At 47.1% G+C, this 16,093-nt stretch overlaps 1 protein-coding gene across 1 annotated transcript; it reads right to left on the bottom strand.

Annotated features, from left to right (window-relative positions):
• Positions 1–4,126: 4,126 nt before the first annotated feature.
• Positions 4,127–13,903, bottom strand: LOC136106458 (uncharacterized). Its single transcript, XM_065846792.2, has 9 exons — positions 13,707–13,903; positions 12,857–12,970; positions 9,634–11,319; positions 8,947–9,046; positions 8,099–8,247; positions 7,814–7,926; positions 6,976–7,065; positions 5,967–6,089; positions 4,127–5,511 (listed from the first exon to the last, which is right to left on the bottom strand). Exons 1-9 carry the CDS (start codon positions 13,765–13,767, stop codon positions 5,335–5,337), a joined length of 2,613 nt encoding a protein of 870 aa, XP_065702864.2. The 5' UTR covers positions 13,768–13,903; the 3' UTR covers positions 4,127–5,334.
• Positions 13,904–16,093: the final 2,190 nt, after the last annotated feature.

Below are 16,093 nucleotides of genomic sequence, written 5' to 3'. Positions count from 1 at the left end.
AAAATTATGAAAGGCCCATGTTACTTCCTGCTGGGTGGATAATATGAAAAATAGGGTCTGAGAATGGAGGCGTTCAGGGAGAGAATGCCTCTAAATTGAGGATGTCACCCTACAAGCCCTGCTCCTCTGAGAGCTGCATAGAGCCAGGACAGGCTGCATGCAAGAAGGTCAAAGAATTTTCTGCTTCTGCAGCAGAATGTGGAGAATGTGAGGTTCCTCAAAGGTGCCTGGCCATGGCCGGTCCTGGAGGGGCTGCAGGGTGTCTGTTCCACAGCTGCTGAGACAGATATATCTCAGGATAACTGTCTGAACCCTGACATTCGTCTCATGGCCAGAGCAGAATTTGTTGAAATTCCTGCTTTTATGTTGTCTAGAAAGAGATAATAACGCGAGTCAGACCTTTGTGTTTTCCAGGAAGGAATGAAAAGGTGATTCTCACAGAACTCACACTTCTGAGCCTTTGTACAGAGTTGAGGTATTTATTATGACTGCTGAACCGTGGCCAGAGGCAGTGCTGAACTGGATGTGCAGGACAGACCTCCCCATCCAGCCCCCCAGAGTGACCCCTTGCACTGGCTGATCTGCAGCACTTTCTGCCAATATTCCTCCATCCAGTCCATGGGGCTGAGAAGCTGGGGACCCATGTGCTGTATGGGATCCCTTAGGTCGAGAGAGGTTCTCCTCTCCCTCTACTCTGCCCTGGGGAGACCACAGCTGGAATATTGTGTCCAGTTGTGGCCCCTCAGTTCCAGAAGGACAGGGAACTGCTGGAGAGAGTCCAGCGCAGCCACCAAGATGCTGAAGGGAGTGGAGCATCTCCCGTGTGAGGAAAGGCTGAGGGAGCTGGGGCTCTGGAGCTGGAGAAGAGGAGACTGAGGGGGGACTCATTCATGGGGATCGATATGGAAAGGGGCAGTGTCAGGAGGATGGAGCCAGGCTCTTCTGGGTGACAACCAGTGACAGGACAAGGGGTGCAAACTGGAACACAGGAGGTTCCACTTAAATATGAGAAGAAACTTCTTCCTGGTGAGGGTGTCAGAGCCTGGCCCAGGCTGCCCAGGGAGGTTGTGGAGTCTCCTTCTGTGCAGACATTCAAACCCGCCTGGACACCTTCCTGTGGAACCTCAGCTGGGTGTTCCTGCTCCATGGGGGGATTGCACTGGATGAGCTTTCCAGGGCCCTTCCAACCCCTGACATTCTGGGATTCTGTGAGTAATGAGACAGAAACCAGTATGGAGGGCTGGAAGCTGTGCCTGGTTGCCCTTGTGCACCTTCACACCCACTGATGCACAGCTGAATCTGAACAGAGAAGCGCTGGGTCAGGCATGTACACTGAGAGTGCTGGAGGTGCAAGACTGGCTCCATCAGAGGTCACAGGCAAACAACATGGAGCCACCGAGCTGAACACAAGCCCTCACACGTGTGGTCGGTTACTAGCTGATCTCTGTTGGCAGTGAGATGCCAGCGGACCTGGAGATGGAGCAGGGGATACAGTTATCTGATAAACTCATTGGTCCCTGCCATAGCTGCCACTATTGCAGAGCCTTTCCTTCCTCAGCCCCCCCATGACAATGCCATGCAGAAAGGAGGTGAAAGTCTTGGAGCCATCAGATACTTTTATAGTAAGAAAGGAAGAATATGATGGAGTCACAACTCGAAGTTAATCCTGTTAATTCTTGTTATGACTCAAGAAGCTCTGTTTCCAGACTGCTGCTTTTTCCCACAGGATTTTTTACACAATCAATTTTATTCACTAGGTAGATAAATTCTCTACTGCTGTTCCACACCAGACAACTTCAGGCGCACCATGAATTACAATGAGGGAAACACGTAGCAAAAGACAATTTTAACAGAATTATTTTCTTTTTTGGTTAAGAGCCCAGCTGCTGTCACCCAGCTACCTCTGTCCTGACTTATTTCGAACCTTGGCTCAGGGCTGCTCTGTAAATTCAGTATTACAGCTGGCAGGAATGTCAGGGGCTGTTAGAGGTTGTCCGGCTCTTGGCTGGGCACAGCAACTCAGCTATCGGGCATGTAGATCCAAGCTGTGTTTTGTGAACCAGATGAAGATCTGGCCCAGGATTTTGAAATATGCTATTTCTTTGTTGTTGGTATTTTCCCCAAAAGCGACAAACCGGATTATCAGGTCATTTTGTACTAATAACCCTAGGGCCCTTGACATTATAGGGAGGAGTAACAGGAAGAATGCAGCAAGGTAAGTATGACATAAAGTCACTGTGGGTTGTGTTTTCAGGTGCTGTGCATTCAACAGTGCCAAGATCAAAGGGGTTTGCTTTGACTTTTATCAGCCGATTAAGCAGGACTTTGCTTGTGTGTTTTCCCCCACCTCATGTCCCACCCCAAGCTATAGGCGGGCTTTGACTTTTTTATTTCAGGAGCAGGAGCCAAAAAGGAGAGGGCTCTGTCCCTACAGCTCTCCTAGTTCCTGGTGTTTAAGTTGGAGGTGGTCAAGGGACAACGATGACTCTGCCCGTGTCTCAAGGCTTCTGCTCGGCTGGTCACCCTCAGGAGGCGGTGGCGATGCCGCCCTTCCCCTCTGAACCACTGTGCCCACTCTAGTATCAGGTCCACCCTCTATACCAACATGCACGCTCGAAGATGCCGCTGAGTCAATTCCTGTTCCTATGGCACAGCTCTATTCTCAGAAGGGTGAGCTGTTTTTTTCCTGCAACTGGAAAATACACTTCTTTATTTTCCTTTTTTTTCTTTCAATTGACACGGATGTCTGGGCTCCACAAAGGGCAAAATCAAGGTGGAACAACCCTTCTTCCTGGGTTGTTTCCAACCCCAGTGGGACTAAAATGTTGGTGATTTCACAAAGAGGCCCATTCATGAGATTATTTCGTCTCCCAGGGTGACCTTTCAGGCCTAAAGGCCTCCAAATCATTGACAATGCAACCCAAATTGGCCTTTTGCAGAAGTCTCTGAGTTTTCTCCATCATTTTCTCCATCTGAGGACCCCAAGTCCCGTCCTGTCCCCCTAGTCTGGCACGCTGCAATGGAGCAATTCATTCCCATTGAGCAGGGAGAGGAACCACTCCATTAGAGTCTGCTCTGAGGAGGGCTGGGCAACCATTTTCAACCAAAAAATCTACATTTTTAGAGGGATTAAAATATTTGATAAACTCTTGTCAATACCTCCAAATGGATTCAATCTCTGAAAATATGCTGAAGAAAGTTTAAATTTTTGTCTCAATGCTTTCATACTGAAGTATCTTGGATTTGTCAGTTAAAACAGCAGCTTTTCCTCTCTCTCCATTTCTCTTTAAAAGTGATTTCTTCACCTTGAATGCTAGAAAACCTCTGAAAACATTAGAATTTTTTTTTGCCTTGATTAAAGTGAAATATTTCATTTAAATCTCCTCTTCCTTTAACTATTTCTTTCCAGTTTGCTTGTATAAAGCAGAGAGGATAAAGCAGAGGGGTAAAATAAGGACCGAAATTAAATATCTCCCTGTCTTGCACTTCTCCCAGCAAAGCGAGAAATGGTTCCCCCACAGCTTCTCCGAGTGCCCTGATGCTGCGATGAAAACTTTCCATAAGAAACAAGCACCATGGAGAGTGAAAGAGGAAAACTGGACCCAGGCGAGGCATCTCGTGAAGAATCCAGCTTTTTAAACTGCTTTTCACCTGTGGTCCACTAAAACGTATCATTATTTGCAGCACAAGGCAGCAGAATCACGGGTATATTTAAGCCAGGGCTGTTTCCTCACAGCAAAAAGCTTTGTGATGGTTCAGCACCTCTCCAGATTAAAGCTTCTCTACCACACGGCCTCAGATTTCAGTGTTTATGTTTGGTGGGTTTTTTTTTACTGGAAAGTGGCCAAATTCAGCCCTGGTGTTTATAGCTCGTTATCACTCCTCAGCAAGGGAACTGGCATCAGGGGGGCGACCTTAGGAGTCATCTTCTCTTTCCCTCCTCTTCCCCACCTTGGAAAGTGTAGCAATTTGATTTCCTCATCAGATCCTTCATGCAGTGCTAGGAAACCTCACATGTTGAAATCCGTAACGCTTTGACCCACAAGGTTATTTTTCAGGTACCCGCCGCAGATGATACCCCAGTTCTGTGTGGCATATGACTTTATTGAAAATACTTTATTGCCTTCTAAAAATTAGTTTTAATAAACTCCAAAGAGATACAGTAAGTAGACCAGCAGAATTATTTAACAAACTCAATTATCTCGCATTTTCTTTCTCTGCAGGAAGAGAGCCAGTTCTGTAAGAACAAGCTGAGAAGACCTGGTTTTGCCATAGTTCATAGAGGTTGAGCTCCTCTGACTACACAGCATTTATGCTCAAGTTCCAGCAGAACTTCAGGTGAAATCAATGAATCAATTCACTGGTTTCAGCTGGAGTTTGATCAGCACCTTGCACCTGAGTCAGGTAAGAATAAGATCAACAGTTTTCATAGGCTAGAAAAGCCACCAACTGCACAGCCAGGCAGCTTTTGCCAAGGAAAACTCTTCACGTTGGTTTGAAACTTCTTTTCACGTCATCCCAGTTAGCAGTTACCGCTCCGCAGTAAATCTGCACTCTGGAGGAAACGTACCATGAGATGTGTACAGTTACGCTATTGAGGCAAGAGACCGGCTTCTAGCACCCTAGCAGACGATTGTCCTGAAATTCATACTCTGCATAAGATAACATGGGAAGGGACAGTCATTCACAATGCTCCAGCGCTTCTAAGGAGATATTATTGGAGTCATCAAAACAGTAATTGCACCCTCACGCTGACTGTGAAGCACAGAAAATAGCATCTTGGCCAATGGCATTTCTTTTTACTGTTGGGTTCTGTGACCTGCCTTTTGAGAAGAGACGTTAGAATACAGCCCCAGCTCTTGAGGGGCTTGCCTCACCTCTTTTAGAAAGTCCACTGCATTCACCAGTACAGTACCTGAATATATCTTCCACTCCTCTATATCTTCCCTTCTCCCTCTTGCGCTTCAAGTTTCATGCAAAGTTTATTCCTTGATATGTAATTATGAAACACTTCATGTTACCCTGTGTCCTATTAACTCCTAGTGAAAGGAATAAAGCTCTGTTACTCTGAGGCCAGTCTGTCACTGATATAACACTTTCTTCGGTCATGTCTGATCTCTAGCAAAAGCTGTAAGTCTCCATAGGTGAAAATTTTACTTCTGGGTGACTGTGGTAAGTCAGCTCTGCACCGGGATGTCTTAGCAGGATCTATAGAAAGGTGAATAAGTCACCCCTGCAGCTGGGAAACTTCTCCTATTTCCCAATTTCACCTCTATGTCATTTTCCAGCAAACAATTTCCCAGTGAGCACGGAACTGCTTGACCTGCACAGGAGTCAGAGGCGAGTGTGATTCTCAGGTGGTGGCACCGTCCCCTCCACAGCAGCTGTGCCCACCCCGTTGTGCGTGGTGTGGCGGTGATCCAGATGTTCCTCCTGGCCTTTCATGCTGTAGGTGCCTCTGATAGGACCCAACGTGTGTTTCTTCTGCACCTGCTCCAGTATCTGCAGCACCTGGAATCAGTAAACAGTGAGTGGGATTGTAGGGATGGAAGCACTGATTTCATCTTCAGCTATTGAAATAATGCCCTTTTCAAGCTATTTGTCTGGGCTCGGCCTTGGGATTGCACTAAGCATTTCTGTCTCCTCAGAGGTCTCCGGGACAGGTGCAGATGGAGAGCCTGCCCCATAGAGCTCCACGACCTTGGATCTCAGACCCGAATAGATCAGTCTCACCTCACATGTTCCCCAGAGCACAGCACAGAGAGGTGTGAGGGTGACCCGGAGGCAGGATGAGGATGCGGGTGACACAGAGCTCTGTTTTTCTGCTTTTTCACACCACCTTGTGATAATTCCTCATGCTACCACAGATTTCTTCACCTCCTTATGGAACCAGGAAACCCCCAGTCTGAAACCCACTAAATGGAGATGGAGAAAGGGAATAGGAATAAAATCAAGATTAATTTTACCTGAGACTTGGGGATGATACCGACTCGGAAGAATCCTATGTTTCCACTGTCGATTTTAGTGCAGTCCACAACGGTGGAGGCAATGTTCTCTGGAGAAGGCCCATCACAGAGAACCGCATCCACCTGAAGAGCAACAGATGTTCACACCAAGTCCCCCTCAGGTACTTGCGAAAAGAGGAGGCAGTTTCCCTCTCTCAACAGCAGGTAATTATCCTCAAGGGCAACTCTGCTCCTTCCTATCGTACTGTACTGACACTAATTACGGGCTGACTTTGGAATAAACCAACTTAGTAAAAGCAAAGAGAGAGAGAGAGTTCTATGGGGTGTAGGTGAGCGGTACAGCAAAGACAGGTTTACATCAGTTGAGGAGCTTTGAAGAGGTCCCATCCACAAAGCAAATGTGTAGAAAACCATATCTCTGAGGAGTTACAGGTGGAAGATTTATACCACCTTTTCTTTGAAACTGCCCTGTCATGAATACACAAAATGTAGTAATCTCAGGATTCAGCAGTGAAACAGAAGGCAGCCATGACCATTGTACTCCCAGAACTTCTGGAAGTCCTGGAAGCCAGGAATATTTTAGAGCTTTGGCACCAGTTTTAGACCAGCTTCAGCTTGAGATGGGAATCCCCCATGTTCTGGCAGCTCAGGACCAGCTGGAGCCCTGGCACATTCAGGCATCAGTGGTTTTATTGCTTGTAAGCAAAGAAGCATTTTTTTGTTGCTCATATCATTCTGTGTTGGAAGATAAACTAACTCACAGTGCCAAGCTGTTACTATACTGTATAAAACAGAACAACTTCTGTTTCCTATCAAGTTCTGTATTTTACGCTGTTCTTTCACTATGACACCAACATGTGGAGCATCAATGAGATTTTTTTAAAAGGACACTTTCCAAGATCAATGGTATCGTCTATTGATTTGCCGACTGGAAATGCAGTGCTTGCGTTCTTCCATCCCTCCTCTTTTTTGGACCAGCTGGAACAAAAAGAGACAGAGCCCCAATTACCTTATCTCCCAGCTTGGCATACACTTGGTTGTGATGTGTTGTGTCCGCCTCTCCCGTTGGGTTAGCTGACGTGACCACAATGGGGCCAACCTGGTGACAGAAAAACGGGAATGAAAGCTCTGAGCAGGTTTGGGTGTATAAAACAGACGACTTGAACTCTGAAGTTCACTCGCGAGTCTCTGACTCTAAAGAGAACTCAGTGTGACTCGTCCAGGCAGACACCTACTTTGTAGGCATCTACAGTCCCACCAAATTTGTATACATGACTAACACCCTGCTGAACTGGGGTTTACAGATGATGATTGGGAAAGAACTTTTTGTTTTCCAGCAACAGCAATTGCCAAAGACCTATAGTGTCTGTCCCAGAACTGAACAGAACACGCAGGGTATCACAGTTCCTCTGGCCACACTCTGGACCTTCTAAAATCATTCTGGCTTCAGGTAAGCTTGAGCTTGCAATGGAAGAGTTCTCTGTAGGAAATAAGTGTCTTTTAATTGCATCTTTTCTGGTTGATGGTTGTTCCTTTTATCCTCTCTTCTGCAACAAAATCAGCTGCCAGCTGCCTGCATACCCCGTCCCTTCCTAAGGATATTTTTCTTGTGGGAGTTTCTCAGTTTAGCACTTTTCACTCCCCAAACCTGTAACTTCACTGAGAAAAGAAGAAAGGGAGGAGAGGTAACATGTCAAGAGGGCCGACAGAGAGCTCCAGCCTCTCACTGCCCTCCTGCAGGTCAGAGGACCCAGGCCTGGGGACTGACACCAAGGCGGCTCTTGGGCAGTGGAACGGCAAGGTTCGGTCACCGGTGCTGCTGGGACGAGTATGCTCTGGCCACTCACCAGGTCGATGAGGTGTGTGGTGACAGAGCAGTCAGGGATGCGGATGGCGATGCTCTGAGGGGTACCGACGTATTTAGCAGAGTCCTTCATTCCCAGGAAGTCCACCCATTCACCTGCACAAGGAAGAGTCACACGGCACTTGTGGATGTATCCTCAGCCTAAACACAACGATCTTACCACAAATATCATCACGGAGCATGTGGCGTTGCAGGGATGCATGACTTAAAGTTGGAGTTTCAAAGCCAAAGCTCTCCAGAGAGCTTGGAAGTAACAGGATTTCCTCACCTCGGGGAACCACCAAGCTGATGGGAGATGGCCATGCAGCCTCCATGAAGTCCCAGAGGAGGGGAGTGAACAAATGCTTTGCAGGTTCCAGTTGCTTTAGGCTAGAAATCCAGAGTGACATGGGGCGATCCTGGGCCTGGCGCTTGGAGCTGGAAAGGAGGCAAGAAAAGTGAACCTGGAAGTCAGATGGGGATTTATTTTCAAGCTGAAAAGGAAATTGTATTGGGGAGGCTTAGAGTTAAGACAAAGTGTGCAGGCTCTGCCCAGGTCACCAGTCTGTAGTAGAAGTAGGACTGTTCAACAGATTACCTGACCGGAAGGGTCATTAATGACTATTCCCAACCAGGAATGTCTACTCCAAATCAAGGTCTTAGCTTCCTGCATAGTGATGGGTAAAAGTTCCAACTGCCCAAGTTCTGAGGAAACCCCACCGACACAAGGGCTCTGAGGGGTACCTTGATTGATTTGCTTACAAAAGTACAGCTAGAGGCATTTGTTAAACACCAGATGCGTTTTGGTTGTGAAAATATATACCTACAAATATGTGATATAATCCCCTGGCCCATCTGCCAGTTCTTTGGGTTTCCTTCTGATATCTGAGCTACCTGGCTCCATCACCTGCCAAGAGCCTTCAATATCCTAGAAGACAATTCCAGCTCAACTGTCTCCTTCCCTCATTCGGATCTTCTCGCCCAGACCCATCACCCTGAGTTCCCATGAAGGCTGAGCTACTTGTCTCTTGCTCTGGATGGCTGCTATAGCCAGTGCTCAGCAGTAACTATAAGTCCTATAGGCTTCTTTAGACCAGCCAAGGAAGCCCTCGCTGGGAAGGCAAGACAAATACTTACTGGTGAGCTTTCTCCACAGCATCAGGCCGATTACAGGCTGCCACAAGCACATACACAGTATCTGTGGGGATGCCGCAAGTCCCTCCGTTCTTCAGGATATCTGTTGGCATGTGAACAGGGCAGAACCCCTTGAGTGACTAGAAGTGAGGGGCTGTAATTCACGGAAGAGCTGTCACAAAACAGCCAATTCGGTGCTCTCATCTCCTTTTTCCCAACTAACAAAGCATTTCCTCTGACAGTGCATTTTCTAGCATCCATCCAAGAGGAGATCTGGCATTTAGGGGAGTTCTGGGACACGTTCATCAGGGCCAGAAGTCATTCAGCCCTGTGGAGAGAGCAAGCACCATGTATTTGCCCTGCTTTCTCTGTACAAAGCTTTCAGTGGTAGCCCCAGCCTGGAGGATTAATGTATTTAAGACTGGATGAGCAGACAGGGGTATGATACAGGACAGACAGAGGCAAATTCACTGCTAAACCCAGCTCCTATCAAGGAATTGGTCTTATTTCCCCCATAGAGTATTTAGTTTCTAATGACTCTTGTAACTTGGCCCCCTTCATCAAGACATCCATCCATTATCATGGTTTCCACATCTGGATTGGAAAGATGTTATTTTAATAGCGTTCTGCTACAAAACCTCCCAGAATTTACCCTCCACCCCCACATTGTGCCCTATGCATTTCCCTTACCTGCAATTCTCTTGACTGAGGAAGCTTTCCTGGCAGGCAGGTGAAGGCACTTGGTCATTCCTCCCCCCACACCACTCAGCTGCACAATGGGCCTACCCATTGGTAAGTAGGAACCCTCAAAGGTGCTGTTGAAAAGGGCAGACAGGAAGCAGTAGAAGCTGACCAAACCAAAGATGAGGGAGGCAGCAATGTCATAGCCAGCTGGAAGAGCATGGACGGCATCCAGCAAGAAGCTGATAGCGATGAGCAAGAAAGTGAGGGAGTAAAAGAACCAGGCGATGTTTAGGAAGAGTGTGCAGAAGACAATGAAGACATTGAAAAGCATGAAAGCAATGATTCCTACCGCTGCATGGAAGCTTCTGGTAGTGCCATAGAGGCCACCATATCTTGCCAAGCCCCAGATGATCCACATGACAGCATAGAGAATGAAGGCACTGCTTTCCAGGGTTTTACCCCGGGCAAAGGCCACTGAACCACCTAGAAACTTAAGGATCCCTCCAGCTACCACTACCCATGGAATTACAACCGTAGCAAGCGGAGCCTGTGGGTCCCCTGTCATTGTTATAGCAAAAGAAGCGAGGACACTGCATGCGTAGCCAAGCACTTCTGCATCTGCATACTTGGAATACCCTAGGTAGGGAGCGTGAAGGTCTGCCCCTTCACGAAGCTTCAGAAAACTGCTGCGAGCAAGGAGGGCCCTCACAGCACCCTTCCCTGTTGGGATCATGGTGCTTGCATTCGCATTGTAGAGGTGAATTAATGTCATCAAGGCGGAGGCCACAAAGATGGCCACATCCACGCCTTGGGGTCCACCTTCAAAAAATCCCTTGGGACTGCAAGCTAGTGCAATGCAGTAGGCCACATAAAACAGCAAATACAGGCCAGCCACTGGGCTCTTAAGAGTGAGAAAAAGAGCCAAGACAACAAAAAGAATTGAGAAAACCACCAGGAATGGAGTATGGAAAGATGGCTCCTCTGATTGCCAGATCTGGTACAGAAGGCAATAGCCTCCAGCAAATTTCAGGATAGAAGTGAAACCAAAGAACGTAGCCATCAGGACATCCATGGCACGGTATGATAAAATGCAGATGCCAATCTGGTAGATCCCAGCTGCCCACAGCCAGGGCACTTGACCAATAAATAGTTTGCCCGTGACTCCCAGGAGCCTACAGCCAAAGACACAGGCGGACAGCATGTTCAGGATCAGAGCGGTGACTGCAAAATGATTTACGCTGCCACTGGTGGATTGGATCTGATTATGGGTCTTTTTCTTGGCCAGATCGGTGCCTGGGAGGGTAATTTTCTCTTTGGTTAGGAAATAGAGAATCCTTCCCAGGGCAAAATAACCACCAACCAAGCAGACAATCATATAATTGCAAGCCACAGCGGAGGAACCGAAAGCTGTGCTATAATGCATGGCAACTTCATGAGCACTGGCAAGCGAGACAGCAGAAGCAATCATAGCTAGGATGACCTCTCTGCAAAGGAAGCCCACCACTGCGATAACGAGCAGTGCCAAAGTAAACGTGACCAGGCCAGGCACCAAGGCATTGCGGAAATCACCAGTGTCGTTCAAAACTCCTTGCCCTCCCAGGATGAAGACCACTCCATAGCCGCACCAGAACACTGAGATGGTCAGGCAGAGAGACAAGAACAGAGGGGCGTTTCTTAGGCTTCTTCGAATTCCTGTGAAACAAAGGATGAAAGAGACAGAACTGTGATTTCAAGATGATAGGTTATGCAAAACAGTAGTTAGGACCCGTGTGCTATAGGCAGAAGGTATGTTGGAAGCACAATCACTATGCTAGCATGGAGCTGCACAGGTCCTGTATGATGCCAGGCAGAGCTATTATATCACACGTTTGGGCAGGTCTGCACCATGCCCCATTACACTGTGTAGACACAACCATAAAGACTCCATCAACACAACATTTGTGTTCATCAGAGCACCTGAGGTGAACTCAGAGTACTTGAGTTCCTTCAAGTCGGTACTGTACCAGGCCTTGCACACTGTCTGCCCTAATGAAGTCAAGGTTCAGCAAGCCATTGTCTTCTCTCCCCCATGATGCCAACAATACTCAATAACAAGACCATAATACCTTAATGCAAATTGAGTCTTAATATCTCTCTTGTTTGGGTCACCTGTGTGTCGTACAACCTGTTGGATTCCCATAAATAATTGGGCCTTCTCAGGAATTGCAAAACTCATTCCTTCTCAGGCACTATCCTATTTGGTATCCTGATCTCCAAAATGACAAACCCTTGATTTAGAACACTTCAAGTTGAATGCAATGCCTTTACTACCCCCAAACAATAACATTGAGTACCTTATTTTTACTGCTATGCTTTCTCACCTCACGATGTGAGGATACTGGTCAGCACGGATAGACCTGGAAGCTTCCTTCCAAGGTGAAGCTTTGTAATGGATCTACACTTCATTTCTTCCTCAAGCTGACAGAGCCTCGTGAGCCAGACTCAAGTTGGGAAGGGAAGCAAGAGCTCTGCCGAACTAGTCCCCAAGCTACAGAGGACTGTAATCACACAAATACGGATCTCTTGGAATAAGGGAGCACAGAAATTCCTGCCTTTGGTAGGAGGCTGTTGATTCCCACCAACTGTGGAACATCACCAGCCCAGTGGTCCATTCCATATGGTCCCATCAATACAGATGCTTCTAAGCACTTTCTACTAATGCTGGGTGCCACCAATGACTGGGAGAAGAGGTGCACCTATGTTTTATGGGTTAAAACATGTAGTGTCTTTCCCAAACTGTCTGCTTTGTAGAGGAAAAAATACCATCATCAAGTCATACATTTTCATGTCCTCATTGCTCTGAGTTAAAAGAGAGATATAACTCAGCATTCATTCTAAAAAGTGTGGACTTCATTATAGCCAGATAAGTAGATCTCCTGGCATTTACACATCAACACACCATTTCAATCCACAGATGCCTAAAGTACTCTCAGAAAGTCTGGGAATCATTCTTAGAGCAATCGTGTATTCAGTCTGTTAAAACTCTCAGAGGTCCTGGTAAAGCATTTGTTCAAAACTAACACTGATTTCTTCAGTTGCCTATATAGGAAAAAATTGCTCCTCTAGGAGAATGGATTAATGGTCTGGCAAGGCTGCCACAGCTTGAAGAAACCTGTTGGCAAAGCAGACCAAATACATGCAAAGCTATAGAAGGGGGAGGCCCTGAAGCTGGTCACCCTCTGAGACTTACCTGCATATGCCAAAATAGATGATAAAATCAACAGCAGGACTCCTAGAGCTGTGCTGGGGATCAGAGGGGCCGCTCTGGTTAACTGGTAGAAATGCACTGCCAGCAAGAGTGAGCCTGTGTGGAAAATAAAGAGCTTGTAAACTTTGCCCAAACAAACAGGGGAGAACCAGAGCAGCAAGAGCGAGGAACAGAGAAAAAATAACAGTACAAGATCTACAAATAATGAAATCTAAGGAGCTGGGGGGGTGTGTTGTAACTTGATTTGTGTCCAAGGTCTCAACTCTTTCTGGGTGCTTAGTTTTAACAAACTTGAACTTAATCACGTCTGAAAGTGCTCCCCTCTTGTCCAATAAAGGTAAAAATCAGCTCTCCAATTTCAATTACACAAAAAGCAGACAGACAGACACACTCTACGGATGATCACATAAGCCTTGTGCTTACAGAAAACCAGCCTAAAAATGGAAAGGGCAGCACTCAGAAAGATGAAACACACAGAAGGAGAAAAGGAAAGGGGGTGAACACGGAAAGCAGAGCTGCAGGGAAAACAGCTACCAAAGGAAAAGAGAGGCAACTGCATCCAAACAAAGATCATTTATGAAAATGACTATCAAAAAGTTTTGATTTGCGTCCCACCCGGGATGGATCAAGTACAAAAAGTTCAGGCCACCCCTTTAAAGCCAAGACAAATATTTTGTTGGCTGCTGAAACAGGCACAGGGATCTCTGGATCTAAAAGCTTTACCCAGAGAAGACTGAGAATTAACAGGCTTCTGAGCCCCCTTTGCAAAGGGGGCTGTCCGTGGCAGCTAGTCCCAACCCCATCGCCCCATGCCAAGAAACTCCATCCCTACCTGCGGAAATGCCCAAGAGCCCTATGGAGGAATGCAGTGACTCAGCTTTCCTGTCGGCCATCGCGGAGCCGCCGAAGCCCCGGCTGCAGCTCAAATGCTGCCTCTCTTTCCTCCCTAGCTCTTTATAACCAAAGCAACTCCACTGGCCTGCGTTCCTCCCTGCTCTCCACCCCTTTTCCCTACAAACATCTTCTGTTAGTGTTCCTTTCTGCATGCGGGAGGAAATGCAAACGAGCTCCTCGCTGCAATAAATTTCGGTGTGTGAGTCAGCGTGGGCTGCTGGTAGCTCCCTCCAGGGGCCTGTTAATTTTACTGTTGATTAACCCTTGTTAAAAAAGACACTTGACAAATAACGCCGAGGGTTTATTACTATTACTGCCTTTTTGCTGCTGCCAGCGAGGAAATTACACCAGTTAAAATTAAGGCTTTTTAAATAATCCATCTTGCTGGAGCAAACAAGCACTTTGCAAGCCCAGGAGCTCCTCGGGGACCAGTTATTTCTCCTCACACTGGCCATGGTCCTGCTGTTTGTCCCTGTCACAGCTATGAATGCCTGGCACCACTGTCCTGTGCTGGGCAAGCCCACGGCACATTCAGTGTCATTCCCTTAAAGGTGACTTCTGTCCACATGTCACACATCTCTCTAACCCAGCCTCTCTGCACACACACACGGGGAACTCCTCCAAAGTGGTTTTAATGAGTGAGGTGTCAATGACCATCAGCGTGAGGATAAGCCTAGAGGAGTTTTGTTGGCTTCCCAGGAGATCTGTGCAGGCGCTGAGTGGATATCAGTCAGTGTCACGATCGCTGGTCTATCCCAAAGGTGACGCGAAGGACCTATGCGCAGATGCCTGCTGCTTCCCATGGAGAATATGCAATCAGGGCATAAAGGTCTTTGGCAACAGAGGAGAGGATGCAGAAAGCAGTGGACACTGGCTTTGGGATCATGTTGGGTTGCACATCAAGTGGGAATTAGGTGGAGAACTGTCCTGTGAGAGCCAACAGAGCTTTGATGGAAAACAGGGGCAACACCTGCCTGCACTTATGTACGTGGTTTTGGTTTTGTGCAATGGACCAGTGCAGGGCCCGTTCCCATGAAGGACTCGGCTCCCGTTCCCATCAGACTCAGCTAAAGCAAATTTCACTCCCACTATCTCGACAAAAGATGCAGAACAGTGTAAAGAGATTCACACTAATATTACTGGGCTGGGCAAGGATGACTCTGCAGAGGTCCTACAGCAGCAACCTGTGATGTTCTCCCATAAGTCACACTCCACAGCCAAAGCTGGAGGACAGAGAAGTTGTTGGAAGTGGGAATTAGAGCTGCACAGACTGGAGCTCAAAGACAGGCCACCAGGATCATCTAAGCAGCCTTAGGCCTGTAGCAGCATCCAGAACAACCCTGGACTGTCAACATCCACACATAATCTTAGAATCACAGAATGTCCTGAGTTGGAATGGACCCCCAAGCATCATTGAGTCCAACTCCTGTCCCTGCACAGGACACCCCACAGGTCACCCCGTGTGTCTGAGGACGCTGTCCAGTCTCTTCTTGAACACTGTCAGGTTGGGCCGTGACACCTCCCTGGGAGCCTGTTCAGTGTCCAGCACCTCTGGGGGAAGAACCTTTTCCTCATGTCCCACTGACCCTCCCTGGCTCCCAAACTTTCCTGGTTTCTTCAGTGCTTTGGAGGACAGTTATCTTTAACTGTGTGCACCCTCCAAGAATAGCTCTGAGGCAACAAGGTTCCTTCACGCTCATCTTTACTAGAATATTAACGCAGATTAAAGCAAGGTGTCAATGTTAAGGCCCCGTGTCTCTATCATAATAACTGTGTGCAGACATTCCCACATAGAACGGAACAATTCAGCTGAAAAGTATTATTTATCAAGAATATGTTTATTGCAGATAGATCTCTAGGTTCAATATGACTATCGAGACAGATCTTACTACACGAGGAATTACATTGGAACAAGTCCGGTTTGTCTGGTTACATCTAAGCAATTATACCAGAGGAACCAGTTTGCAACAGGCAGAGCTAAATGATGTGGTTTGCAGCAAGCAGTAAATTTGTTTAAATTATCAGCCTCTGGCTATCTTTGTTCCATCATTAACAGGACTGCTCTCCAACCAGCTGGAGGAGGAAGAAATTATCCCTTCAAGTTGCAGCATGATTCAGCTGTTTTTTCATGCAAGAGGAAGTACAACATTGCTAACCCACAGTTAGCATACTATAGATACCCAAACAAACAGCAGTGAAAACGCTCGGAGTGTTTTCCACACTTATCTCACAGTTTGATTCCTGGTCTGGGCAATAAAAGTAACTGGAAGGAAAAGCCTGTGTTAGATGAGCTGTACTGCAAGCCCTTTCTCACCTGCCTTTTTC

The sequence above is a fragment of the Patagioenas fasciata genome, chromosome 11 (genome assembly GCF_037038585.1).
Source record: "Patagioenas fasciata isolate bPatFas1 chromosome 11, bPatFas1.hap1, whole genome shotgun sequence".
Taxonomy (NCBI): Eukaryota; Metazoa; Chordata; class Aves; order Columbiformes; family Columbidae; genus Patagioenas; species Patagioenas fasciata.
The sequence above is the reverse complement of the archived record's forward strand: the minus strand, read 5'-3'. Positions and strand labels throughout refer to the sequence as shown.

Excerpts from the sequence above, each read along its gene's own strand:
- LOC136106458 (XM_065846792.2), bottom strand. The coding sequence starts at position 13,767 with ATGGCCGACAGGAAAGCTGAGTCACTGCATTCCTCCATAGGGCTCTTG. Across the intron at positions 9,047-9,633 it reads CTCAGTCAAGAGAATTGCAG|ATATCCTGAAGAACGGAGGG; the intron begins GTAAGGGAAATG and ends ACATGCCAACAG. Across the intron at positions 8,248-8,946 it reads GCTGTGGAGAAAGCTCACCA|CTCCAAGCGCCAGGCCCAGG; the intron begins GTAAGTATTTGT and ends CCTCCTTTCCAG.